This window comes from Gaeumannomyces tritici, assembly GCF_000145635.1.
Source record: "Gaeumannomyces tritici R3-111a-1 unplaced genomic scaffold supercont2.2, whole genome shotgun sequence".
Taxonomy (NCBI): domain Eukaryota; kingdom Fungi; phylum Ascomycota; class Sordariomycetes; order Magnaporthales; family Magnaporthaceae; genus Gaeumannomyces; species Gaeumannomyces tritici.
Genome location: NW_008804546.1, coordinates 5,850,445 through 5,877,060, shown reverse-complemented (window position 1 = coordinate 5,877,060; position 26,616 = coordinate 5,850,445). Strand labels below are relative to the sequence as shown.

At 57.6% G+C, this 26,616-nt stretch overlaps 10 protein-coding genes across 10 annotated transcripts; 4 read left to right on the top strand and 6 right to left on the bottom strand.

Annotated features, from left to right (window-relative positions):
• Nucleotides 1-582: 582 nt before the first annotated feature.
• On the bottom strand, nucleotides 583-2,367 carry GGTG_04540 (hypothetical protein; the record flags this gene model as incomplete). Its single annotated transcript, XM_009222337.1, has 5 exons — nucleotides 583-833; nucleotides 897-1,086; nucleotides 1,184-1,657; nucleotides 1,725-2,025; nucleotides 2,096-2,367. 5 exons carry the CDS (start codon nucleotides 2,365-2,367, stop codon nucleotides 583-585), a joined length of 1,488 nt encoding a protein of 495 aa, XP_009220601.1.
• Nucleotides 2,368-3,804: 1,437 nt separating this feature from the next.
• Nucleotides 3,805-4,720, top strand: GGTG_04539 (tryptophan dimethylallyltransferase 2; the record flags this gene model as incomplete). The annotated part of the gene is made up of 3 exons (XM_009222336.1): nucleotides 3,805-3,840; nucleotides 3,966-4,317; nucleotides 4,371-4,720. 3 exons carry the CDS (start codon nucleotides 3,805-3,807, stop codon nucleotides 4,718-4,720), a joined length of 738 nt encoding a protein of 245 aa, XP_009220600.1.
• A 1,263-nt stretch (nucleotides 4,721-5,983) lies between these two features.
• Nucleotides 5,984-6,499, top strand: GGTG_04538 (hypothetical protein). Its single transcript, XM_009222335.1, has one exon. The coding sequence runs from the start codon at nucleotides 6,074-6,076 to the stop codon at nucleotides 6,413-6,415; it is 342 nt and encodes a 113-aa protein (XP_009220599.1). The 5' UTR covers nucleotides 5,984-6,073; the 3' UTR covers nucleotides 6,416-6,499.
• Nucleotides 6,500-6,972: 473 nt separating this feature from the next.
• GGTG_04537 (hypothetical protein) lies at nucleotides 6,973-7,685 on the bottom strand (the record flags this gene model as incomplete). Its single annotated transcript, XM_009222334.1, has 2 exons — nucleotides 6,973-7,012; nucleotides 7,135-7,685. The coding sequence occupies 2 exons, from the start codon at nucleotides 7,683-7,685 to the stop codon at nucleotides 6,973-6,975; spliced, it is 591 nt and encodes a 196-aa protein (XP_009220598.1).
• A 748-nt stretch (nucleotides 7,686-8,433) lies between these two features.
• GGTG_04536 (hypothetical protein) lies at nucleotides 8,434-13,517 on the top strand. Its single transcript, XM_009222333.1, has 2 exons — nucleotides 8,434-9,338; nucleotides 9,431-13,517. The coding sequence occupies exons 1-2, from the start codon at nucleotides 8,518-8,520 to the stop codon at nucleotides 12,978-12,980; spliced, it is 4,371 nt and encodes a 1,456-aa protein (XP_009220597.1). The 5' UTR covers nucleotides 8,434-8,517; the 3' UTR covers nucleotides 12,981-13,517.
• A 510-nt stretch (nucleotides 13,518-14,027) lies between these two features.
• On the bottom strand, nucleotides 14,028-15,570 carry GGTG_04535 (hypothetical protein; the record flags this gene model as incomplete). Its single annotated transcript, XM_009222332.1, has 3 exons — nucleotides 14,028-14,123; nucleotides 14,470-14,709; nucleotides 14,932-15,570. 3 exons carry the CDS (start codon nucleotides 15,568-15,570, stop codon nucleotides 14,028-14,030), a joined length of 975 nt encoding a protein of 324 aa, XP_009220596.1.
• A 1,082-nt stretch (nucleotides 15,571-16,652) lies between these two features.
• On the bottom strand, nucleotides 16,653-17,077 carry GGTG_04534 (hypothetical protein; the record flags this gene model as incomplete). Its single annotated transcript, XM_009222331.1, has 3 exons — nucleotides 16,653-16,741; nucleotides 16,807-16,879; nucleotides 16,910-17,077. The coding sequence occupies 3 exons, from the start codon at nucleotides 17,075-17,077 to the stop codon at nucleotides 16,653-16,655; spliced, it is 330 nt and encodes a 109-aa protein (XP_009220595.1).
• A 939-nt stretch (nucleotides 17,078-18,016) lies between these two features.
• GGTG_04533 (hypothetical protein) lies at nucleotides 18,017-20,723 on the bottom strand (the record flags this gene model as incomplete). The annotated part of the gene is made up of 2 exons (XM_009222330.1): nucleotides 18,017-18,231; nucleotides 18,824-20,723. 2 exons carry the CDS (start codon nucleotides 20,721-20,723, stop codon nucleotides 18,017-18,019), a joined length of 2,115 nt encoding a protein of 704 aa, XP_009220594.1.
• Nucleotides 20,724-21,474: 751 nt separating this feature from the next.
• GGTG_04532 (hypothetical protein) lies at nucleotides 21,475-22,342 on the top strand. Its single transcript, XM_009222329.1, has one exon. The coding sequence runs from the start codon at nucleotides 21,481-21,483 to the stop codon at nucleotides 22,243-22,245; it is 765 nt and encodes a 254-aa protein (XP_009220593.1). The 5' UTR covers nucleotides 21,475-21,480; the 3' UTR covers nucleotides 22,246-22,342.
• A 389-nt stretch (nucleotides 22,343-22,731) lies between these two features.
• On the bottom strand, nucleotides 22,732-24,312 carry GGTG_04531 (hypothetical protein). Its single transcript, XM_009222328.1, has 5 exons — nucleotides 24,078-24,312; nucleotides 23,950-23,986; nucleotides 23,813-23,880; nucleotides 23,653-23,736; nucleotides 22,732-23,215 (listed from the first exon to the last, which is right to left on the bottom strand). Exons 1-5 carry the CDS (start codon nucleotides 24,258-24,260, stop codon nucleotides 22,814-22,816), a joined length of 774 nt encoding a protein of 257 aa, XP_009220592.1. The 5' UTR covers nucleotides 24,261-24,312; the 3' UTR covers nucleotides 22,732-22,813.
• Nucleotides 24,313-26,616: the final 2,304 nt, after the last annotated feature.

Genomic DNA, 26,616 nt, shown 5'->3' with positions numbered 1-26,616 from the left:
TTGACTTGCAGCAGCCATATCCCCGCTTCTCTCGTATGCTAGGGTGACATTGTCATGCTGCGGAGAAGTTGGGGTCGCGTCGGCTAATGTTCCCGAACCACCACGGGACCCATTTGGGTCATTACCCAAAAAAAAACCCCAATAAATCCGTTTTTAATACTTCATTCTCCGTGCAAGCTCCAAAAACCTAAACCCTTTGGCCGTAGGATAACAGGAGGAACGTGAATATGAACGAAAGTACAGATAGGAATAACAATAGGGATAAAAAATAGTAATAAAAAATAGTAATGAAAAATAAAAAGAAAGGAAAAGGAAAAGGAAGAAATGAAAGAAAAAAAAGGAGAAGAAAAAAGGGAATAAAAAACAAAGAATATAAATAAGAAATGTTTATTTATTTAAAGCGAATTGCTTTATCCGTGAAACGGTTACTTCGCACACATTACTAAAAGCTTTGGTCTTTGAGACTTTTATAAAACAAATTATTTGCACCCGGTTGCCTTCCGCCACCGCCACCTCTCGCGGGCTCATCTACTTAATGTACCCCTGACCGAGCATTACCTTGGACTTATCGTAATTCTTGGGCTAGATGCCACTCTTCCCCGGGGCGAGGATGCCCTTGGGGTCCAGGGCGTTCTTGATGATCTCGTTCAGGCGCATCAGGGCGTTGTCGTCGAAGTCGTACGTCATGGCGACCTGGCCCATGAGCGAGGTGTGCGTGCGGAACTCGCCCCAGCCGTTGTCGGCGCAGTCCTTGATCATGGTGCGGACCAGCCACTGCGCGCGGCGGCGCATGTCGACGTTCTCGCGGTCGAAGACGACGCAGATGACGTTGTCTTTGTTCGTATGTTAGCCAGTGCTAAATCAGTGAGCTAAAGAGGGAAAAAAAGCAGACTCACGCATCTCACGCAGCCCCACGCTCAGGATCCCCATATAGTCCAGCCTGGCCTCCTTGAACCGCCGCTTGGCGAGCCCGTACTGCGCCTTTGCCGACTCGCCCGAGGCCTTGGAGATGGGCGAGAATGACAGGAAGGAGCAGTTGGGCATCCAGTGGCTGAGCCAGCGCAGCTCGCACCAGCCGCCGATACCCTGCATGACCTCGGCGCGCGCGTGCAGCGAGCTGTGCTCCTCGGTGCGGTCCTCGAGCGCAAAGTAGCGGCTGCCCGGCACCTTTAGCATCTCGCACTTGATGATGTCGAGGTGCGCGTCCCGCACCGGCTTGGGCCCGTACACGGCGGCCCATGTAGACCCAGTAGCACATGTCGATCTTCTTGGCCGCCGCCGAGAACTCCTCCTCCGTCAGGGGCTCGTCCAGCGGCTTGTCGGCGTAGAAGGAGCGCGGGCGGTAGTGCGACGCGTCCAGCGAGATGTGGCGCAGCGCGGCGGCGTTCTGCAGCACCACGCTCACGCGCAAGGGGCGGACGATGTCAACGACGGCGGCCAGGCCGTCCTCGTTCTCGTACGTGATCATGAAGGGCTCGTAGCCGGGCGGGGCCGGCATCAGCCAGACGCCCATCTTGGTGACGATGCCGTTGCCCGACTGGGAGAATATGCCGTCGTTTACGGGGCCGAAGCCGTAGGGGAATAGGCCCCGGCACTCGTTGGGCTCCTGGTCCTGCGGCGGCACGCCCGCGGCGGCCTGGTGCCGGCCTTCGGGGCTCTGCATGGCGCCCATGCCCAGGCGCACGACCTCAGGCCTCGCCCGTGTCGGGCAAAAAGGCGACCACCTCCATACCGCAGTGGAAGGTCCAGTGGTCACCGTAGGGCGTGAAGCCGACGCCGTGGTCGAGCGCGTTGCCGATGATGGAGCCGTAGCCGAGCTCGGGGCAGTCGAGCCAGACCTTGTCTTGGAGCTTGTGTTTGCGCAGGTGGTCCTGCAGCTCCATGTAAGTGACGCCCGGCTCGACGATGGCGTAGCAGTCGTCCGTGTTGACCTTGAGGATGCGGTTCATGTGCGTGCCCAGGTTCATGACGACGCTGCCGGGCACGCGCGGGGCCGCGCCGCCGTAACCCAGGTTATGGCCTTTGCTAAAAGGTCCACAGGGGCGCTTCGAGGTCGGCGCAGGCGCGCGCGACTGCCTGCACGTCGGCCACAGACCGCGGGTGGACGAGGCAGCTACCGATGAAGTCGTCGCGGTCGTACAGGAAGTGCATGTCGTGCGTCTGGCAGTCGACGTTGACGTAGTCGCCATCGTCGAGCTTGGTGGCCGGTGACAGGACTTGGAAGTTGTCGCCGCCAACTGCGTCCTGCAGCCGGGTGGCTAGTTGCTGGAACTGCTCCGCGGTCATGCCAGGGGGAAGCATGCGGGGCGTGGGTTTACCCTTGGCCCCGTTCTGGCCGTTGCCGGAGCTGGTAGCGCCTGGAGGCATGGTGGGACAGATAGATGATTGAGTAGGATGAAGGTAGTGTTTGGGTGTTCAGTAAAATGGATGATGCTGGCGATGGAGATGTACTGGGGGAGCATGGTGGAAAGGCAGGGTATATAGCTCTAAGAAGTGCTGGATATCTTGCTTCGCTAGAGCACCGTCAAATTTCTGCATTGTGACCTGGGTAGCTGCGGAGATTCAGACAATATTCCAACCCAACGCCATCCTTCGGCGTGTTTCGGTAACATAGGATACAACAATTTGACGGGGTGGTGATGTCGGACCCCGATAACCGTTGATAGTTCACCCCATCGGAAAGCCGCGGATGGGGATCCCTACATGGAAGCATGCAACGGACCGTTTGACTAGGGATGGGATCACCATGTGGGGTGACGATAGCTCAGTCCGTCCAGCCCCGTGGTTGTCTGGCCGAGCAGTTTGAGCGGGAATGCAACCGCCGAGAAACCACTGACCTGCTGGTGTTATTTTAGGAGATCGAGTAACGGACGCTGCTGTCAACTTCTGGACGGAGTATCGAAACGTCTCGATGGAATGGAGAATGAGCCCATACTAGAGTCATGTGGGACCTCTTCCCAGAATGACAGCCATGCCCGTCTAAACTGGCGAACTTTTACAGATATCAATTCGCGGTCGGCAGACGCCTCGGCAACCCCGGCTCACGACACCGTTCATGTCGTTTAGAACGTCCGGAGTTGATTTGTATTGGCTAGTTCCTTGGTTTGCTCGTGGTTTCAGGCGCGACTGGACGAGAGGAGGAAGTAGAATGGCCGTCGTCCGACCGCTGGGAAACGGGATGGCGGTATTTATGGCTGGACATACTGATTATAGCTCCACAAGCGCTTGCCATCTTTCAAACCGACAGATGGCGTCTTAAGGCTACAGCTGGAGTACAGTCGCTCCCGACTCGACATGGACTGTTCCCGGATACGGTTCTCTGGACCCTAGTGACCAAGTCGATGTTTGGCATATTCTTGGCAAGGATGGGGTTGCCAGCAAGATGCGGAGACCATATGGAAAACTCATGTTGATCCAAGCTTCAGCGGGCTTCCCCTCACGAACTCTAAGCTCCAGGTGTAAACGATTGTTCCAGCCATTGACTTGAGAGGGGAAGTGCGAGTTGATCCATGGGGGACCCGAATGGACGCGGATCCGGCGGACCCGAGGTATTTTAGAATCGTCTCGATCTGGCTTAGTTGGAGTGTCTTGAGATTCTATGAGGCCCTAGTGGTTATACCTCGCCGACGCGGCCGAGATCATGTCTATATAAACGACGGACAGTGAGTGGTTAATGATGTGCGTTATTCGCAATCTCCATCCATCCACAAGTATCAACAGCTAGATCGATCATCACCCTACCAAGTACCTTGCTGCTCTGCATTATATAACCTATTCCAGTCGGGCGAGTACACGGCCGACCAGATGTCAGATCACCTTAGGGTGTTCCGCAACCTGGTGGTGCCTACATTCGGCCCGCCCACGTCCAAGGCGCGCGCGCGCGGCCGATGCTGACCCTGGACGGCGGGCCCTTCGAGCCGTCGTGGAACTTCCAGGCCGGCCGCAGCGCCGTCCGCTACGCCTAGGAGCCGCTCTGGGACGGCGCGGGCACGGACGAGAACCCGTTCACGGGCGCGCAAATGCCGGCCTTCTTGCCACTCCTCCGGCAGGCCGCGGGCCCCGACGCCGACACGCGCTGGTTCGAGCAGGCCTGGGACGCCTGGCACGTGCCGGGCGCCAAGGCCCGCACGGCGCGGCGGGCGCTGCCGCCGCACCTCGCGCGCATGCCGCAGGTCTACCTCGCCTTCGACCTGCACGGCGGCCGGCGCGCGCTCAAGTCGTACCACTTCCCCACCACCAAGCACCTGGCCACGGGCCGGCCGACCGAGGACCTGGCCTACGACCTATCCGGCACCTCGAGCCCGGCGGCGAGGCTCTGTGGCCGGCGGCGCGCCGCGTGCGCGACTACCTGGCGGCCCGGGCGGCGCAAGGGCCCGGTCGACGGATGCCGGTCGAGATGCTGGCCATCGACAACGTCGACCCGGCGGACGGGTCGGTGCGCGTCAAGATCTACGCGCGCACGCCGTCCAACTGCAAGGACGCGCTGCGCGACGGCCTGACCCTGGGCGGGGCGCAGACGGACGCGGCCACGCTGGCGGCCGTCGAGCACGCCGAGCGGTTCTGGCACCTGGTGCTGGACGACCGAGGAAAAGTCGCGAGCGTGGCGGAGGGACTGCGGCGGCTAATGCCGGCTTTGGTCGTCCCGGAGGTCTTACTGCTTTCTGGCCAGCAGTCTTCTTATGCTTTTCGTCGTCGTAGGACGGCGGAAGCCGAAGGGTGATCGGGTTGGTGCGAGGAGGTTGGAGCAACCGGTGGTCGAGGATTGGTGCGCGCTCCCACGCGCGCGCCCTGAGCTGCGAGGGTGCAAGCGTTTCCGCGGCTGGCGACAGGTTTCCCAAGCCTTTGCTAGCCTTTTCTGCACCTCTAGCCTAGTTGCATCGTTGGTGTCGTTGTTAAAAGGAACCGGGTCGATGCAGGTAAAACAGAGCCGAATGGCCTGTTAGAACCTAGGTGGTTTGCCTGGCATATTTGGTGTCCCCAACACCCAAAAATTGCCGGGCTCCTTAACATCCACTAACAGTGGGTCGGAAAGGAAAAACTTTCCGAGGAAAGGTGAGACGAGCTCGAGGGTGCTGGGAGAGGAGCATCCCGGGGGATGAAGCGCCCAGATATCCCGCCTGAGCCGGATCCTGTTCTCACCTGCCAGATGGGCGACTGGGAGCGGTTTCGTGAAGAGCAGGCCGTACGCCGAGCCCGGCCTCCTGCCACTCGAAAGAAACGTGCATCAATGTCGGAGAGAGTTCGACTTTGCGGACTGCGATGTGCGGCTCCGTCGTGACGTCAAAGAACGGACTCTCCTAGAAAACATGTTCGAATTTCAAGACTACCATTTCCGGGAACACAGGAAGCGGGAGGGAAAACTGGCTCGTGGTCAAAGGCTGTTTGGCGAAGGAGCCGCAGCGCGCAGCCGTCCACGAGCGTTAGATCATGTTAGACAAGCAAAGCATCAAAAGGCACAAGGTGCTCCTGCGGTGGATCGAGCAAAGACGCCTAGAGGCCGCCGCGGCGCTGCGTCAGGGGTAACCACCCCCACCAACTGGAAGGGATAACGGCCACGGCGACGGCTCCCCACCGGAGGATCCGGTTGTCCGGGCACGGCCCGAGACTAGGCCGAAGAGTGCGCAGCCGAAGAAATCACCGGCGGTGCTTGGCGACATCAGGGTCTCGAAGCCCGACCCCCGTCCTCGGCGGAGCAAGCGTTTGGCGCCTGAGCTAGCTAGTCCTCGCCCTTCCGCTCTCCGGGACCCTGTCGCTTCCTAGCTAGACGATGCCAACCAGACGGCAACCGCTCCCCAAGCCAGCAGCAGCGTCTCGCCAACATCCGCAAGGCGGTCGGGGCCCTTAGGGAGCGCTGGAAAAGCCCCGCCCCTCGGCGCTGCCCATCCGCAGAGGGTATCGAAAACGGCAAAAGCGAAAGCTTCAAGGCCGGCCGCGCCCGCCCCCGACGAGGACGGCCTCACGTGCTAGCGATGGGGTCAGAACCGGAAGTGGTCGGGTCTCGAGGAGGGCCGCGAGGTACAAGCCCGATATCTGGTGAAACAAGGTGATCTGCCATGCTTGTACGCCTATCTACATGACGAGGCAGCGGCTCGAGCCGCAATGTCGACGTCGCCCGGGAAGCTGCCCTCGGCCAGGACGCTTTGCCTCGACGCCCTCATCGAAGGCGCGGCAGCACGCCTCCGAAGCGCTCCGCGTCGAAGAGGAGGTTTGGGCCCAGGTGGCCGCCGGGACTAACAGCCAGCCGGCCGTGAGGGCCATCTCCATCTACGACCTCGACGACGTCGGCCGCGCGCTGGCCAGGATGAAGGACCTCGAACGGAGCACCACCACGGGCCAGGTAGACGCGCCTGGACTACTTAAGCGTGGTGGATTACGGCGGAGACGTGGAACCCCAAAGCTCACGCTAAGCTTGTAAGCCTTACAGTACTCATTGTAAAAACTCTCCATGGTCGTCCTCGTTACGCAGCCTCACCAAAAGGCTGAATGAAGCAGTGCGCCCTTCTCGTGATATTCAACCGCGTGCGTGCATGCCGGGTTTTTTTGGACTCGACCTTTTTTGGTTCGATTCGGCTTGTGTGGGACAGTGGTTGAATGCAGTCTCAGAGGCCCAGACTCAAACGAAGAAAAGGGCGGACGGTTGGGGTGGGCCTTTGGTGGGGTTTGAGGCTAGTCTCAGATGGAGGCGAAGCCTTATACGGATTGTGATTGGTCAAAAATTTGCGGGGTGACTTAGTGCATGCCCCACCCGGCTTGCGCCACCCATCTGGTCTGAGCACCTGAGACTACCATCTCGAGCGAACCTTCCAAGGCCCTCACATCGGCTAGCTAAACGCAAATAAACAGGAGTCCACATTCCGCTGATCGGCCGGAGATGGAAGTTCTTCATCCTCGTCCTCTTCTTCATCCGACTCACTCGAGTCGTCACTCCCAAAATGTACCCCGCCTCTGTACTCTGGCTGCTTGGTCCTCAGCTTAATATCCGTTCCCAGCCCGAGCAAACTGCGCGAGATCTCTTTGCAGGCCACAGCAAATACTTCCTGCCCGCCATTAGATTTGTTGCCCTCCGCGCCATTTACCTCGTAGTCAGTTGTCCACGCCGCGGATGATGATCGTTCAGCGCCCAGCTCGACACACGGTGCCCCCGCGGCAGCGGTCGCCAACTCCCCAACAGGCACGGTAGCCGACACGCCAGCCCCGGCCGCCCGGCTCCCCTCGCGCTTGACCGTGGCGGTCTGGAAGCTCATCGTGCCCACGACAAGATAGGCCTTGCCCCCGACGGGGCAAAGACGGAGGATCTCCCTGCGGACCTCAGGCACGCCCTTGAGCGCCGCGAGGTATGCCGACTCTCGCTTCAGCCCTCGGACGGCGATGCTCGGAGACGTGATCTCCGACGAGCTGTCCTGGGCGTTGTGAGCGGTGACGGACACCACGGCCGTGACCCTTGTCCAGAACGAGTGGTCCTTCGAGGAGGCGGCGGTGATGTGCGCGTTGTGGTCGGTTTGCTCTTCAAGCAAGAAGCTGCTCCAGACGCCGGGCGTGAGTGCCTCTTCCGGGGAGAGCGGCGTGTAGTCGGACGTGGGGTTGAGGAAGTCTTTGACGATCTGGCCGAGGACGGTTGCGCTCTCAGATGCTGGCAGACGCCTCTTGAGGAGGAAAAACTTCAATTCCCGGGGTTGTGGCGTCATCTTTCCGCAGCAAATTGTCTCATTTGCATGGATCTCCGTGTGTGTGTGTGTGTGTGTGTGTGTTGTCAGAGGAGACGGGAACGCTGGCTTGTGAAAACTTGATGCGCCTATAAAATAGCACATCGACTCAACGCTTCATCCGTCAATTCAGAGGGCGGCGACCTGTGACGAGGAAGGACCTTGATATCCTGCGCCAATGCGAACAGAGGTATTTCTTCACCGCTTCGAAAATTGTCGGTGACGGCCTTCCATATGCCGAAGACCGACGGCATGTTCCAGCGGCTGAAATCATACGACATGAGGTCTGGGGCGATGACCTTGCATAGTTATCGACCAAGGGAAACTTTTGGCGCTGTGGCTGACGGGCCTACCAGCGGCTGAAATCATCAGGCGTGAGGTCCGGGCGTGGTGACCTTGTAACGGGGCACCTAGGAAAAACGCCTTTCCGGCGGCGCAGCTATGGAGCACTCCAATGCCGCCTCAAGAATTATCAGTGTTCCGCTGGGGCACGCCGAAAACCGAAAGAATGCGGCGTCCGGGGGCTTTCGCCCATGCCACTTTTGCCTAGCCCGGTTGCCTCTTGTCATCTCCGAGGCATCCTTGAGGCGCGAAAGATAAAGCGGTTCCGGGGCTCAGCTTGGGACGCGGGTCGAAAGGGCTCTCGGACTGGGCCTGCCTGGAGTGCGCGCAAGCGTGACCTGTTCGGAACTCAAGAAAGGGATTTGCCTAATCTCTGTTTTTGGCTGCTCAAAAGCATAAATGTATGCGTGAGCGGGTTTCTAAGTTGGCGTTTGGCCAGATTCGCGACTACACGCCTTGATCAACGAGAGGGATGGCTTTCACCCTCCGCATCTCCGGTTTGGGGACACGACCGATTGAGCAACCCGCTGACGGAATACCGGCAAACCCATTCAACTGGACCACCGAGTTCGCCTCGAGCAATGGGAGGCGGACGGTCCAGATCGCCGACCCTCTCCTCGGCAGAGGCAATCCCGCAAGCGACGAAGATTTGATCAAGTGGTGCCTTGAGAAGCACGTCAGGGAGCCTTTCGAAGCCACTAAAGCCGACTCCGCAGGCCGTCTGATCCGCGAGTACGGGCAGGCCCTGGCTCTGCAAGTCTCGTCCAGCGGCCTACTTCCTGTCGAGGGACATCTTGAGATCGAGGTTGGCACCCCTGATGGAGGGGCCGGCGGGCCTGGCCATGTCGTGTCTAGCCTGCAGCGCCTGCACTGGGAAGTGGTGGAGGATGTTACCGTGTGGCCTGAGAACCACAAGTTCCAAAGCGTTGGCGTCTGCAGGACTACAACAAGCGCGGCGGACACGGTTCCGGCAGCTGCGTCCGCGTTTCCACAAGTCCGAACCGGCGCAGAGGTCGAGCCACGGGCACGGAAGCACTTCAACATACTTCTCGTGGTGTCCCGACCCGGAGGCGCCGCCGACGTCGAGTATCAGCTCGTTTCCCGTTGTCTGGTGGACATCGCCGACCGAGTGTCCAAGGCAAGTCCGGATCTGAAGGTTGTCTTGGAGGTGCTTCGGCCTCCGACATGGGCAGCCTTTCAAGCCCGCTTGAGCGAAGATTCGGCGAGACGGTACGACCTGGTCCACTTGGACATGCACGGCGCGGTCCGTAAAGCAAGGAGAGGGGTCGCAAGGTACGTGGCTCGAGGGGAAAACTCCATTCGTGAATGTGACCATAGAGAACAAGGTGTTCAGCCAAACTGACTAACTTGCAATGAGGAATTAGGGCCGCCGCGCTCTGCTTCTGTGGCGAGCCGAACCCAGACATGCCCCTGGAATCCAAGAAGGACTGGGTGTCGGGGGAGCAGGTTGCGAAGGTCCTGTCAAAGTCGGGAGTCCGCACGATCGTCATGAACGCGTGCGAGTCGGCCAACAGCCGTCGTGAAGAGTGTGGCGGAAATTTGGCTGCGATTTTGCTCGCTCACCATATGGACTCCGTCGTTGCCATGTCCTTTAAGGTCGTCGACGAGGCTGTGGAGATTTTTACCGACGTTTTCTACACCTCCTTATTGCTTAACCGCCGGCCAGTGAAGGAGGCGGCCCGGCTGTCTCGGCTGGCTTTGCTTCAGAATCCACAGCGACGAGCCCTTCATATGTATTCGGTTCGGCTGATGGACTACATCGTCCCGGTCCTCTACAGACGCACACGGAAAGATGTTGCCACCGACGACTTCGCAAAAGCCGCGTGCGGAGGCTCGCCCAACCGCGTATCAAACGTGATGCTCTGGAATTTCGCGGCGATCCTCTGGAATTTCGCGACGCTCCTCTGGAACTTCGCGTCCCTCCAGCCAAATGACCGACTCTGCAAACGCTATAAGGGCGACGTCGACCATGAGATCGTTGGGAGGGATGCAGATATCTTGCACCTAGAGAGTGCACTATCTGCCAGGGGGCTGATGCTGCTTTACGGACAGGGAGGTTGCGGAAAGACGGCGCTGATGCGGTACTGCGCGAAATGGTGGGAGCGCTCGGGATGGATCGAGCAATCAGCGACTGTCGACTTCGTTAGATCCCACCTCGGAGAGGGAGTGAGGGCAGGGCGTGTTTGTTTCCACGGAATTCTGGATCTGATCGCAACACAGTTACGAATGCCGTTGGGCTATCGATCTGAGCAGCACATTCTCGACAAACTGCGAGGCGAGGCTTGCCTTCTCGTTCTGGACAGCCTGGAGTCGCTTTCGAGAAACGCTAGCGAGCTGGAAGCAATCGAATTCGAGCACGACGGGCTGAGCAAGCTTCGCGAGTTTGTGCTGAAGGCTTCAGGGGGCAAGTCGAAAATCGTTCTGGTCTCCCGACACGGCAACGACCCCTTCATCGACGACAAGTGCCGCTGCGTTCGCTACCAAATTTCCGGGCTCAGCGTTCTCGCGGGAGCCCAGCTATTCGAGCAGCTTGCCTATGGCAAGACCGCCGATGTCCCGAAGGCCCTGCATCACCGCCAGAACATCGATTTGATTCGGCGCGCTGTCATCCTCCTTGAGGGAAACCCCGCCGTGCTCAAAGAGGTGGGCCCGGTGCTACGGCGCCTGGGCCACGACATGAAGGCTCTGTATGACAAGCTGCTCTTTGGAGTCTGTGAGATTCAGCAACGCGATGGACAAGAGGAAACCAGCCGCTTCGCTCACACTATTGCGTGCATTTGTGGTGAGCTGGAGATTTTTTCGGCGCGCAACGAGTTGGTATTTCCCTTCCAGGTTGCTCCTTTCTGGACAATCGCTCCGAGGAATCCACAGTATTACTTCTGGTTTTTGTACCTCGAGTTTATGAAAATGTTCCAGGAGGGGTCCTACGCCGCCTGGCTCACCGACGATTTCCGTACCTGCGTCGAACAGTTTCAGCAACAACATGACATCAACAGGCACTGGGGGACCATCTTCCGGCGGTTCGAAGCGGCTGGGCTAGCGGAAGAGGCCACAATTAAGACCAACGTGGGAACGGTGATCCGCTGCTATCACGTACATCCCATGTTGACTCTACGTGCTCGAGCTCAGGCGCCGCCAGAGTCTTGGGGCAAGATGAAGTCGGCGTTCGTCCGGCAATTTTTGCTTTGGCTCCCAAAAACCAGCGTCCAAGACCAGACGCAGCGGATTTCCAGCGTCACGTGGGACGACTTTGAACAGCACGACGACTACGCGGAAAACATCAAAGCCATGGCGATGGCCTTCGCGCTGGATGGGCCCGATTTTCAAGACGAAGTAAAGCGAATGGGCTGCTCTTTATTTGATTACGCGCACCTACATTCAAATACCTCCTTCTTCACCACGGCGCGGCGCGCGGAGGCGCTCCTCCCGTTGGTCCGGCGCCACCTGGAGCGCCTCTTTAAAGTCGTGGACGCCAGAGCAGGGAAGGTCCCCACGTCGTACGAGCTTGGGATGATCATGGACTACTCGTGGGAATGCTACACGCACGAGGAACATCTAGACAAGGCTTCAGATATCGTTGGGCGGGCGCTGGAAGTGCTGGAACGGTATCGCGCCCTGATCCCATCCCGCGCGCCCCTGACAGCCACACAAGACTTCGACGTCTTCCAACTGCGCTACGCCGAAGCGTGCATTGTGAACCGGAGAAGAGGCAACATGGATGGTATGGAGTACTTCCAGAGGAACCTTGAGGAGGACGTCGGTGAAGACCACGATTTCTACGCCGCCATTCGCCGAATCCAGTGGCGCAACCTCAGGGAATGGACAACAAACGCCTTGGACTGTATGTCGAGAGACATGCCGCCACAACGGCTCGCGCTGGGGAGGATGCAGGCCGCCCGACAGCTTCTCGACAACCCCAGCTTCCGGGAAGACGGCATCGCTGGCGTGATCGCGGCCGGGCTCCTCGACCGCACCCCGGTCAAGGAGAGCATCGCGCCCGTCATCGAAGCCAACCAGGGCTCCGTCGCTCGCTTTGGCAAGATCGCCCACCGCATCCTCAACGAGAGCGCCGCCGCGAACTTCGCCGATTTCCCCGGCGGGTTAGCAGGCTTGGATGCCGCCGCTACAAGTCAAGCTAGCGATGACCCAACTCCCGAAACCTCGCCGTTGCAGTTCCTCCAGCAATTGTTGCGCAACGGCGACAACAACGTTCTGGGCGGCGAACAAGCCCGCGCCGATATGTCGTATCTCGTCGCCCAAGTGCGCATGTTGGCCGGCCGGCCCGGCGGTGTGGAGGGCGCCCTCGACGACCTACTAGAGCGCGAGGCGCCCTCCTCGACGAGCTCGAGCGGATGGAAGCGCCTGGCGGAGCTGCACCACGACCTGTACTTCATGGCGGTGCCGTGGGAGGACGCGAGCGCACGCGACTACCACAAGGGCCTGCGCCACCTCGACGAGTACTGGCGCCTGCTGCAAAACGAGCCCAACGTCCCGAACCGCGAGATGGTCTACACGTTCGTCAAGTACGCCGTCTGCTACAATGGCATCGGGCGAGTGCTCGACGCGGCGCGCGCGGTGCTAAAGGCGGTGCCACTAGTGCCACTTACGGTGCATGCCGGCGAGTGCGTTAACGAGATGGATGCCGAGGAGTTTGACGCGTGGGTGTACCAACGGTTCGCGGAGCTAAACCATCTCGACGTGTTTCTCGATTGGCAGAACCTGGCCCACCCGCCGAGGGAGGTAGAGGAGATGAGCCTCGCGGAGAGGTCATCCATGTTCGTTGTGATGACACGGGCGAAGCAAATTCAGCGAGGAAAGAAGCGGCTGAACGAGCTGGTCCAGGAGGCGCTCAAGGCACACCCAAGTCTGCGACAGGCTTTGGGCAAGTCCCTGCCTGGCTTTGCCGACATGTAGAAGGTGTATCAGTTGACAGATTTTGATAGCAGCCCATTTCTCGAAAGTGCACGACTTTCCGAACCCCTCGCGTTTCCCTACCCTGGCTGACTTGACGCCGCCCCGCGGACGGACGAATGTGGGGCTCGAGAGGGATACCATCATTACGCGTCAGGGCAGCAGTCTGGGGAGGAGTACGTCCTATTGTATTTCCCGTCTCTTTTTTGTTTCGTGTGTTATTCCAAGTTTCTCTTGTTTGTACCACTACTAAGTAGAAATAGGGATGGCTATGGGAGCCCGTCCCTTTCACTACCCCTTCTTTAGACTTGAACTCGTTGTCTGTCGTCTGAACGGCGACTTCTGGTAGATCTGGCTCCAGACCGGGAGCTCGATGCCGAGCGGGAACAGCTGAAGCAACCCGGGAAAAAAGGCAACCAAGCTAGAAACTTCAACGAAGCGCCTGTCAGCTGGTACTCCATAGCAGCTTCAACGGCGGGAACAACTCACCGTTGAAAGAGATGCCTGACGCAGGTACATCAACAATAAATTCTGTCGAACTCCTAACTGCACATTCAGTGTTAGCTCTTCGCTACGGAGGAACATATACGGGAGTCGAAGTGGTAAAGGTAATTTACCAAAACAACGTACAGTTTTAGGTGTAGGGATAAGTTTGTATTCAATCTGGTAGGCATTATGGAAAGAGGCGGGGAAAGCTCATGGCTCTGATGGCATGGTACGGGATGATATGACATGGAAGAAAAGGGCAAGGCACATACCAAAACACGAAACTAATTCCTTATTGACGCCAGCTGAACTGTTCGTCGGAAAAGGATCGAAGACAAGAACGGCCTCGATTAAATAGGAGGTGCACGACGTTGTTCCGCACGGCCTCGTCCTGCAGCAAGTCTTCTCCTCGCTGTGCCACCTGCTAGCTTCCCGAGAGCTTATTGCTGGGCGTTATCCCTTCCGATCTCCTGATGATATGGAACCCTGGAATCCGTGGCAAACCTATCGGCATTCCATATCCCGACGGCACCAAACGCAACTGATAGCGATGCCCGCCGAACTCTATCGGATATTCTCGTGTTCACGCCGCCTGTCGGCTGGGACGATGCTGCGGATGCTTCGGTGGTCGATCCCGTACCGCACCGTTTGAGTGGGTGCCTAATAGCTTCGGTTAGTTTTGGCAGCACAGAGGTGACCCGAGGTGGCGGCAGGTGCACAGCAATTCCCAGCAGGAGTATTGTCGTTCCTGATCCTCGCGGTGCCGTCTGGCATCGTATTGAGGTAGACGTTGAGATCGGCCCCGGCGTCCTGGATCAGAATACCTACGGCTGCTTATCAGTGCCGGAATTACTGGGCGCAACCACAAAGCCCCTTAACGTCCAAGTCTGCGGGAGTGCAAGGGGTACAGTCGAGCGTATCATACCAGTAAACCCTGCCTTATCGAGATATGGTTTGTACTGCTCGACCAGGCTAGCCCGACAACATAGCTGACATAGGCAGCTACGCTCTGCCTGAGGTTCTCGGGCAGCGGCTTCCGTGCCAAAACGTTCGATATGGCAACGCGCCCGCCGGGCTTGAGAAGGCGGGCCATCTCATCAAAAGCCGGCTGCTTCTCGGCCTCGGGCACCAGGTTAACGACGCAGTTGGAGATAATGGCGCCAGCGGTGCAGTCCTCGAGCGGGATGTAAGTGATCTCTGCCTCGGTGAACTGGATGCTGCTGAAACCTGACTTTGCCTTGTTCCGCTCGGCGAGGCAAGCATGTCCTGGGCGTTGTCAAACATCGGTAGCTTACCTGAGCGAGGGCCGAGGCAAAGAATCGATCGCGCGCGTCCGTTGCCTCGGGAGAGAAAGAACGGAGCACCAGATGCGGAAACAGTGCCACCTCGCTTGCCCAGGCGTGAGCCCCACTGCTTGCGTCCCTTGCGAGATGTATATGCAAGCACTCCCAGGTTGATAAGGAGTCACCATCGAGCAGGACATCTTCCAGCCACCGCAGATGATGCGAACGTCGGCGGGCAAAGCGGACTCCTGTATGAACCAGATCCGCCGAAACCAGGGGCGCCTGTACAGCATAGTCAAGGCCCTGCAGCCAGGATTCGACGACGGTGGCAGATCCTCGGCGCCCGCCAATCCCCCAGCATCATCGGGCGCGACGAGCGCGGGGAGAAAGTCGGGGATGAGCTCGCTCCCGTCCGCCTCCTCACCGAGGTATATCAGCCCTTGCTGGCACTGCGTGTAGATCCGCCCCATCAACTGGACCTGCTGGCCCCTCTCCTGAAGATCGGCCTGGTTGACGCACATGCCGTCAGCCCAAATCAAGGTCGACTCCTGCGGGAAGCGCGCGCGCATCCTCTTCAGGGCAGCGTTGAGATTCGCCGTGATCGGAAGCTCTAGTTGCTCGCGCCCCTCGTGCAGTACGATTCTTTCGCACATGTCTAGATTGCCCCATGTGTACGACAGGGCGTCGTATGTCGGCTGGTCGTCGAAGTTGCCGTGGACCAGCTCCCCCACCAGGGGCGCATTAGCTGTGGCGGGGTAGATGCGCAATATTCCTTTCTGGGTGTCGCCCTTGATCGGACGGTATTGGTAGGTCAGGGTTGCCATGGATTGCCGGTGAAGGGATGCAGGCGGTCAAGGGGGGGAAGGTGGATGTCGATAAAGGAGTACCAAATTGAAGGTGGATAAAATTGCTCGAGCGTAGGGTCGCCAGAACGAGCCAGGATGGAACCGCATCCTTGGTGACGGGACTGGGATGGAGGGGCCAGTTGAACAGCTGATGCCTGGGCTGGTACACCGGGACACCATACCGGATTGTCATATGATGATGGATTCAGGCTCGATATTGCCTTTGTCTGGATGGCTGTTCATTTAAATCTGCATTTCTCGCGCGTACCGGCCCTTAACCGATATGACCTGGAGCATCTCCCAAAGAGCTGCCGCCTGAGGTCAGCCCGAGCTCCCGGTTGTGTGACTGCACAGCGGCCATGGATGCCTTTGGTGGTGTGTTAATAGAAAACAGAGGAGACAGAGGATCGGGAGCCGCGGATTCACCTGCGATGCCAACCGATCGGTGTGCATACACAGGTGGCCAACCTCGTGACTGCGTGGATTCGGTGGGCCTGGCTCAGGAACTGAGCTGTTAGTCCGGCCGTCCTCGAGATGGAAGGAAAGGGCACCCAGTCAGCATGCACGGCTGACAAAACTTGGGGGGCCGAGTGCAAGGACAGCCAGAAATGGAGCCGGTCGGAATGCGCCTGAGAATAAATTGGATTGAATATTTCTGGTTAGGTGCAGATACCACCAGGAGGGGTCCCCGTGGCATGCTTCCTGGCCTGGCTAGAGCCCTATAAGTACCTAGGTGGGTCCCTAGGTATCGGCTTCTAGTTACCAGATCAGGGTGTACACCAGCAGAACAGGCCTGGGCTTTTCGCGCCCAGGGGATGCCAAAGAAGAGTTGGCGGTGGATGCGGGAAGAGTCCGTGAACGGGAAGGCCATACGCGCTTGGCCAATGATGCTAGCTCATTCTCCTATGCCGAACTGGACAGCGTTTGTGGAGTCCACGGGTGCCCCTCAAAACAGGACCCGGTCCAGAGTTTTTTCCTTCGCACAACCGCCGGGGAGAGGAGCCTTTTCGCGTCCTATCCGTCTCGGGCCAAACCCCTCCATGTGCTCGTGTTCCCGCTCTTCATGAGATATCGAGCTCCATGTCATCAGAGGCTTTTGGATCACTGGCCTCCTTGGTCTTGCTGGCGGAAGACTTCTTCTCCCGGACGTCTGCTCTCACGTTGGCGAGCAATCAGCACGAGAAAAGGCAAGAGCGACAGATCGGAGGATCATACCCTTCATCTCCACCTCCCCGTCGGCCTCCATCTGGCGCTTCAGCGCGTGGTTCATCTTCCTGTCGAGCTTGCGCTGCTACTTGGCGTTGATAGGCGCGCCCACTCCGCCGGTTGGCAGCAGGCCTGGCCGGGCCTCGCGCCTTGCCGTCGACTTCTCAACGCGCGAGAGCTTGCCCTCCGCGGACTTCTTCTGCTGGGTCTTGCGCTCCTTGACGGGCCGGGCCGCTATTCGGTTCTTGGGCGGCTTGTTAGGGTTCTTGACCGAGGGCATCTTGTCGGATGGGTGTGCACGCCGGGCGAATCGTGGAGGAGCCGGGGGTGGGTTCGAGTGGGAGGATTGCTCGCACTCGTCCGCTAGATCTACCAGATATCTGAAGCCAATTGCGGCGCGGCTGACAAAATTACAAGGCACTAGAGATATTTCTGTCACAGTATGAGGCCGTCGCTTGGCTGGCCAGGTGGTGAAGGGCCGGATTGGAAGCTAATTAAAAATTGATTAATAGCGGTGCATTTGTTAAAAACTATTTAGGACAGTAAAAAATCTTCCTTTTTTATACCCTAAGCTCTTTGTGCTTTTCCCACCTCGTTCGCTGTGATATGTTTGTCCGGTTTGATATGTTGCGATTACACTGATCGCTCATATCACCTGGTTGATATCCCTGATATGTCTAACCCCGACAAACCACGCCTATCACCGTCGGAGGTCACGTGATCTCCTGACAGGAGGGGCAGCTCCTGTCGCCCTGCCACCGCTGTTCCTTCAGGCCTGTCACTGTAGTTTGGTTGGTCGTAACAACCCAGGGTTTTCACCGAAATCAGAGTTTTCACGCCCCCTCTCTAGAGGGGGTCCACAACGTACAACCCCCGAGTAATAAAAATACAAATTTATTCCCTCCACTTTGGCCACCACTAAGCACGTGTTTAAGCATTCCATTTTATGTAGGGCTGGAAATGCCAATACTTATCTTGTTGGGTCTACTTGGCACCCTCCCACGCAGCCATCTGCTTACGGCTACTGGTTTAGTTACTGGTACCAAAGGTGCTTATCCCCGAGCAAAGTTAAAATACACACGATAAAGAATGGCCCCAGTATTTCTGTTCGAAAGACAAGAAAGCATTCGCCGTTTAATTATAACTTGGCTCGCCCATTATACACATTCCCTTGCTTTACACACGTTTCCTTTTCTTCCGTCCCCTTCCGCCCGCCCGCCTAGCGGTTCGCCGTCGAATGGCTACGGCTCGGCACGGGCAGGTGGTGCAAGGCCTGGACCACGGGCATGCCTCCTAGTATCGATGCCGTAGCGGCCGAGTCGAACGACCGGCGGTTGTCGTGGGCGCGGCTGCTCATAACGCGAAGCTCGGCTTTTTTAGCGGGCGAAAAGTTCGAGAGGGAGAAGCGCGTGTTGTAGTCGGGGGACAGCCACCCTTGTTAAAAGACTAGTTGGTCCCGTGCCAAGATGGACCGCCGGGTGATAACGTCCTTGGGAGACATTTTGGGAAGCGGGTGTTTCCTTTTTATGCTTTGGCTGGGCGTGTGAAGTTGCGGTCACTTGGCTAGTACGTCGTGTCTTGAAACTGGGGGTGGTGATGCTTGCAGTTGTACTAGATGCTAATTATACAATGACAAAATACTCCCCTGGGCCGTCAACCGCCCCACGCTCCATAAGGCCATATACGTAGCAACAGCCGATAAGCTCGAATGCTTCTCCCTGAGGCCTCAAGAGAAAAGGCATGCCAGCTCCGCCAAGTACGGAGATGATGTCGCCTTCTCGAGCTCTAGGTGGCACTATCGCTGTTCGGCCATGCTCGGTGACGCAAAACCTGTTGCGAAAAAGATGCTTGCTAAGGCCCAAGAACTCCACCGCAGCCATGGCAACTTGGGTGCACCGTTCCATGGTAGGCTTGCACAGCTCCCAAAGTTGGCCGCTGGTGCCGCACAGGTCTAGAATTTCGCGCAACTCTGGGGCAAAGCCGAGTCCGAACAAGTACTGATGCAAGCTTTCATACATCTCCATACATTTGGCGGTCGTCAGCGTTGTAAAACGGTCCGCTATGGCTGTGCGAATGTAAACCTCCAGGCGCTTGCCCTCGGGGTAGCAGATGGCGTTTTCCATGGCCATGGTCTCCGCGGCACGGTGCCACGCCCTCAGAATGTGGCTGCCCTTTGATATTGATGCCTCGTCGCCCATCTCCAGAGCATCGCTGAGTAGCTTAACACGGTCTCGTCGCCATCCCTTGACGGAAACACAAAGCGGTCTGTCTGGGTCGACAAGGACGGTGGAGGGGCGGTCAGTTCCTGCAGTGTATTCGCGGTTGTACAACCCGCTAAGTGAGCTGTATTGCCAATCCGATACCCAGGACGGCAAGCCTGCTACGGGTTTGCGGCTGCCGTTGCCGGCGTAGTGGAGTGCCTTGATGGCGCCGTCGGCCCAGATTATCTGGCGCATGGTGCTGCAGTACACCTCCTGGTAGTCTGTACGGTAGTTGGGCGTCACTTTCGGATCCTTGACGAGCGAGAGCAGACCGTAGATCTTGTCCCTCTTGTCTCCGCAGTTGAAGCAAAGAGCGCACCCTAGGACGGCGCCCAGGGTCATCTCACTTGGGCGGCTCTTAAAATCGCCGTGTAGCTCGAGCATGGCGCAGGCGCCGTCGAGGCCCTCCCTGATGGCGCTTCTTCCGGGGCTAGAATCCGAGTCGTTATCCTGCAGAAGGAACGGTCTGATGATGAGGTGCACGAGGACCTCTATTGACTGGCTGATGGCTCCCCAGTCCATGCAGATGTCGCCGTAGATGAGGTGTAGCTCCGCTGACAACACGACTTCCTGGGCTATCCAGACGCGGGTAAACCATGGGTTGCTGAAAAAATGGCGAAGCGCCAACCAGCCCGGTGCAGAGTCGAGCATGGCATCTCGTATCTGCCGAATCGACATGCCGCGGCCTTGCCGCAAGTACCGGATCCGCGCCAGGTGTGACTGTACGAGGGGAGCCGTCTCGGAGGGGCCGAGGTACGCGACGACGCGCCATGCCCCGGCGTACACCCTGCCCATCATCTGAACCTGCGATGATTTCTCGTCCTCGTCCTTCTGGTTGATGCAGAGCCCATCGATCCATAGCACCCGCTCTTGCCACCGCGACCGCAGCTTCTTTAGCACGGCGTGCGCGCTCGCCGTCACGTCCAGACGCGCGCCCTTGTTGTTGTTGTTGTTGTTGTTGTTGCCCCGCTCCACAATAACGAACTGGCTTAACTGGTCGCTTCCCCATACATACGACACGGCTTGATAAGCGACATCGCCCTCCAGCGAAACCGTGTCAAGTTGGCATCGGATGGGCTCCGAGGGCGGGCCGGGGAGCAGTCTGAGGACTCGGATTTGATTTCTAGCTAGAGAAGCGTACTTGTAGTAGGCGTTTTGGGATCGTACCCTCGCGCAAGGGTTGTGAACGGGGGCTCTCCTTCCTAGTCTCGACTCGGCCACAAATCGGATGACGGCGTTCAGCCGGAAAAGGAGCAATTGTGTGGCGTAATATAGGTCATATTGATCTGAGTGGGGAAGATGTTCCCAAATTCGAAATGCAATGTGTGGGAGGTTGACTGCGACAAATGTGCCCGCCGCCACCGCGATGAACCCGCGAAACGAGTGGCATTCACTCAAGAAGCGCATTAGGAGAGAGAAGTAGCCGCTGAGGCACGCTCCGACGAGGAATACTCTGACCTGGTCGTGGTCCGAGATGTCATTCTGGAGATGGTCGGCAAACGTAACGTAGAGACTCTGAATCCAGGCCCAGCAGCTGATAAGGGTGGAAAGTCGGTCAGACACCAGTGGCGCCACGTATACCAGTACCATGGCAGCCAGCCCTCTAACGGAGTGGCTGGGCTTCCGCTGCTGGACCGTCGTCGCATACAAGTGCTCGGCCGCCATAGCGGCCAGGATACACCATATGACGGTCTGGGCGGCGATGAACGCATCGCAGAGTCTTACTGCAAGCGCAATGTAAGCAAGCTGAAGAAGTGCTGAGATGATGCTTCCGTGTAGCTTGGCAGTGTATTCCAAAACTGCCTCTTCGATGAGATTTGTAGTCTCCGGTCGAGTTTTAAATTCTTCGAGCTGCTTCCGAAGCATTTCATTCATCCGCTCCCTTTCTCCAAGAGCTCGCCAATGCGACTCCACGTAACGGAGATAAGGCGGCCAAAACCCCTCGAAGAAGAGACGTGACATCGGGGGTGTGAATAAAGATGCCGGAAGGCGGAAAGGATAACAGGATGTTCCAAAAGTAAATACCTCGAGTCGTGAGGTTGGTTCGGGAAAACGGAGGTGTGGAACAGCTCGGAGACTATCACGTAGTCAGGGGCAGCTAGGAAGCATGAGAAATGGGATTGAATGAATTGAGTCTATCTTTTAAGGCCAATCCTGCACAGAAGGGCGAACGGAATCGCTTTTTTTATGCGCTGAAAGCTTTGCTACCGACTTGCCACGAAAAGGGGTTGGCGATGCATTTGAGGGGGTGCCAACGGAGGCGTTTTGCCACGTAGCGGACGCCACCAGCGAACTCCGCGGTTGTTAGATGCGCATTTTTGTGGCGGCCCAGTGGGCAGCAGAATTATTTCAGTTCACACTAAAGCTCTTCCGGAATCGCTAGCCTTCAGCCACATCCTTTAACAGCACTGCTACAGCCAATATGAACTGCGTACAGCCCCACCGGCTTACCGACTCTTTCGGGTCGGCTCAAGATCTGCGCTCGACGGGGCGTACGGGCGTCTTCCTCGAGGAATCTTCCGTCGCTTCATCCGCGCCTACCCGGACGACACGGATGGGGTGCCGTAGAACGCCTACTGTACGACTTCTTCCGGCACGGCGACGTCGTGACCCTAAGTCGGGCCAACGGCATCAAGAAGGGAGACGTCTGGGCCAGGCTCAAAGACTTCTCGCTGATACTCGCCAAGATTGTCACCTGCCTGGCCAAATGCTTGGATCTCAGGGCATCCGCCGTCGACATGACCGATGTTCAGAACGCGCAGGGCAGGGTTATATTCCCGCGTCGGCTAGCAGAGACAACAGCGCGCTTCCCCTATCCTGCCCGGCCGTTGGTGGGGCTTCCAACGCTGCCCACTCGGATGCGTTCCTAATCGGCCCGCCCAGGGTTCCCGGGACGACGACGACTCCGCCCGACCGGTCGGCTCGTTCAGGCGGAGGGGCCGCTGCCTCCATCACGGGTTCCGGCCGGGCACGGGGACAGCGCGTGGTGGAAGGCAGCAGCCAGGCAGAGCATAGGCAATACGGGACCGGCCCTGTTGCACCAATGTCCCCCCAGGCCGGCAATCCCCAGGAGCCTCCCCGCGAGGACCGGCCTGAGGGGAGACGGGCAAGCGACCGAAGACAGTGGTTGGTTGTGGAATGGCGCCGGTGTGCAGCTTTTCTGGGTGCTCGCAACTGCAGCGCATGAACGACCTTTGTGTATGTGCAGATGCCTAGGAGAGGTTGTTTCGAATTCCTGCAAATATGTAGCATTATCATATAATGAATGTCTCGTGTCAAGCATAAGAGAGCAGTAACGAGCAATGAGTGGAGTGGGTACTAGAGCGTGTCCAGGTAGGTCCATAGAATGAACGAGCGGGAGGCGCAGCGAGAGCTAAGCGGGTTTATGCGGACACCTGCCGCCCGAAGGCATCTGACCGAGCTGATGACAGATTATGATGCCATGATTAGGACGATCGCTAACCCCTGGATCCAGAGACATAAGTCGACGCAGCATCGTCCTTTCCGAATCCGACGAGCCGCCATCATTTGCGCCCGACGGCTGTATTTCCCCCTCCTCTTCCTCCCAAGCGGGGCCATCGGTGGCCGGCTTTGACCTATTAGCCCAACCACCCCTCACACTAGCACACCGCCGAGTTCCCAGTCCCCCGATGTCGATTATCCGCGTCTCGGGCGAGTGGAAATTGGAAAGGATGCCAAAGACGGCGTGAGGGAGGACCTCGGGTGACTTGGGTCCGTGTGATCGGAACCTTCTGTCACAGATGTTTGCTGGTGATGCTGCCCATCATCTGACCGGCAGCGGGGGTTTGCGCTCGACACTGCGCCGCCGGCGGAGGAGCTGCCTCTCCATCTTCCCCAGATCTACTACCTGCCCTAATGGAGCCAAGCTCCACATCGTCGGACACAGTGAGGACTTGGGTACTATCGGTGCCCACCGAAAAAGGGTCCATTGGGCGCGGAGGCTTCCGCGCAGGAGTTATGGCTTGTGGCGGCTTTGCTTTTCCTCCGCTGGAAAGCCACCTCCATCGACCAAATAGTGGTCTTAGAGTAACGACGCATGAGCAGGCAATACCAACGTTTATCTCGATGATGGCGTATAAGCCGCTGGGGACAGCATCCCACGTTTTATCTGCTGAGGTTGTCGACCGATAAATCACCTGCAAACGTAAAACAGATACGATACACGCTCTAAAAAAACGATAAGCGAGAAGATGCGTTAGCTACCCGCTTCGGTTATCCGAGATATACGAGAAGAAGAAGAAAAAAAAAAAAGAAAAAAAAAAGAAAAAAACGTAACTTACGTTGCTCCAAGAGACATAATAAAGCCCAAAAATATTCGTTGTGGCCAAGGGATAGTTAAGTGCCGAAGAATAAAAAAAGGGCCGATGAGAATGGCAAAGTCCATAATGATAAGGTATATCTGGATTGCCGTGAATGTAGCGGTAGTGTTGAGGCAAACGGCTCCCGGAACGTCGGGTGTCCATACGGCGTAAAAAGGTATGCACGTAACAAAAGCAAGGACAAAAGAAGCAAGAAATCCACAGCATAAAATTGCTGAAAGAGCATAACAAAGACGCTTTTCAAGATCCATGACGCTGATTCGGGTATATTGTAATACAATCGACAATTTGGCGAATACGTGCGCTGCGGCGTAGGCGATGTAAATACCCGGAGAAATCTGCCGCGAGATATAAGCTGTCATTAGTTGCTGCGTCGTGGACATTACCCGGAAAAAGTTGATTTCCAAAATGTACCTTGCGGAGCCGGATAAATTCGGCGGCGCTGACTGTTTCGAAATGTCTTCCGTTACCGTTGGAGAACGCTAGGAATATTAGCATAAAAGCCAACCATATAGCGAACTCAGCGGTCCGAAACACGTTTTACGGCTTACCAATCACAATGAGGACCGAAATAGAGATGGACGAAGCCTATAGATGTCGAAACAAGCATGGATTCAAGCTTTGGTTAGGATTGGGGGGCTCGGGATCAAAGGAAGCAGCTAAGGATCCCGCCGCGTACCATAGCCGCAACGACAATGTAGTCTTCCCAGAAGACTTTCCTGACTAGAAAAGCTCGCGAGTAAATGCGCAGGGCGACAAGGATAAGTGCAATGGCCGGGCAGACAATGGTGATTGGAACGCCGTAGCTGGCCCGGTCTTCGCCCCGGCGGTATGCCAAGGCGTCGGTCGAGTTGGACGACATGGGGGGCGAGCGGCGAACGTGAGATCTTGGGACCCGAGCAGCTGGATACCTTGTTTCATCCCGCCGCGATAGGGCGGAAAACAAAGACAGTTTATACTTTGGAAATTAGTGGCGAGACACTGAGGTGAAGCAGGCGGGATGGGGAGGGCGTGCTTTTGGCGCCACTAGGCTTCATTTGGGCGTTCCGTCCATCACGCCGATCCCCATGTCCACGTGCGGTTAAGCGATCGGGCGTCATTACCTATGTATGGACAAGGCCATGCACGATGTCGATTGGGTTTGCTTTACAAACCCCAGGCACGGAAAAAGCCAGTTCATACAACATAGCGCGCCAAAGCTGCAGCTAAGTAAGTGGCATAAAGCCACAACAAGCAGCCACCACAAATATTCTGCGGCTGACGCTGAACCGAAAGTTAGGGGTTTGAACCTACAATGCTGGCCGCCCAAACCATTGCACAAAGGCCTCGCGACTTGCCTATGAGGGAAAGTTTATCATTGCCTTTTTGTGGCTGAAGGACGAAATTACGACGAGGAATTCCCGGCGGGCAGGTGCGCCTCCTCAAAACAACTCACTTTGCTTTTTAGACCCACCCGCGCGCCTCTTTTGGGAGCCCTCATGCTGGGCTACCACGCCTGCTCTCGCCCGTTCTCCATGTATCAAAGGCAAGATCGAGCGGGCTGGGTGAAGGAGGTTTTGCGGGCAAAGCAGAGAGCTATAGGATGCAAGATTTGGGAGGAAGGCCAGTCAGAGAAGGCGCTCCAGGACGGCACATCTGCGCTTGTGAGCGTGTGGGGCCGAAACTGATCCTCTGGTGCAGCTAGTGAAATAAATTAGCCCCCAAATTAGGCAATCCCGGCTCCCCGCGAAATAGCGTGAGCCTTGGCCTGTGCTCGGCTTGCGGTAGCCCCCTCCCGGAGGGCCAATAGGCCGCGCGTTGCCTGTCCAGGCTTGCGCGTTGCTCGTCCAGGCTGGTGCCTCCTCGCTTCAGGGCCTGGTGGTTCGGGGAGTGTGGAGTTGGCGGGGGTGGATCGTGTAGGGCATGTGGCTTTTGATTGCTAGCTAAAGTGGTGTCGGGAGTCTGGATGACCTCCCATTCTAATTACACACCCTGTTTCACCGTGTTGGGGCTGTGCCCTAGGGGTGCATGGGGCCGGCCCTGGCCTTGAACCGCGCCGGGCCGGGACCCTCAGACACGCGTGGCGGGCGGGGGAGCTTTCGTGCCCGCCTCTTTCGGGCCTGTTTGGCCTACAGTCAGGGCTGAACTAGCCTTCAATAGCTGACCAATGAGGGTAATCAGGTGCTTCGGAGGGCTGCTCCGGCTGTAATGCCCGCCACCCCTTTGCCCTCCTCCAAGACTCGCCTCCCTTTTTTTCGCTGGTGAGGGTAGCGCCGGGAGACCTTTCTCGCCCGTTTTCCCCTCTTCGCAATCGACGGGAATGCGGGACCTTCCCCCTTCGACGCGAGCGAGAGAAAGAAAAAAAAAAAAAAAGAGAGAGAGTTAATAGAGATAGATCCAAAGATTTGGGACAGCCCAAAACGGTGTGTTGCCACGGTGGCAGGATGCTGCCGCCACAGAATGGTGTCGGACCCTGACCGTTCGGGATTTGCCGCTTGCCACCGGCTCCCCACGTCCGAAGAGGTTGTTGGATGGTGGACCTTAGTTCTAACGCGCTGAATTTGGAATCGGACCTTCGGCGGTTGGTGGTAGTGCGGGCATCGAGTACTATGCGACGTCAAGTTACTGCTGCCTCCAAAGGCCGACCGGCGGCCCGGCTCAGACCGGGAGGAGCGTCGTAGCGTCCCACAAACTTGTATACTACTCGGCAGCCTCAGCCAGGCCCTCAGCGGGCCATAGTCGCATGTCGCAGACTCGGCATCCGACACCTCTGGATCGACGCCTATGCATCATCAGGACAACGTCTACGCCGGCTCCTCCGCAACGCTGTCTATGCAAGAAGTCGCCGTGGGCGTCCCCGGGCCCCAACCCCTTCGCTTGATCCTCACTTTATTCTCCTCAGTCGGCTTCCAGTTCGCCATGGCGGACGCATCAGGAGCACCAGACCTAAGGTCCCTTCGCGTTTTCTAAGGTGGGTGTAATGGCCTCGCTGCCCTCGGCGGGCCCCAGGTCCTTGTGCTTGAAATGGAGGTCGCTAAACAGCAGCCATCGCGCGCTTCTCTCAGCTGCCGCCCGCTGCATGATTGGACGGATGACTAGGGTGGACCGGCGGCAGGATGCGACATTGCGAAGCGCAGTGCGGCTCAAGCGCTTGTTTTCTTTGGGAAATCGTGCTTCCTTCTAAGCACGTAGGCTTAATTTGTCCTAGCGGCAAACAGCGCTGTGACTAGGCGGGGTTA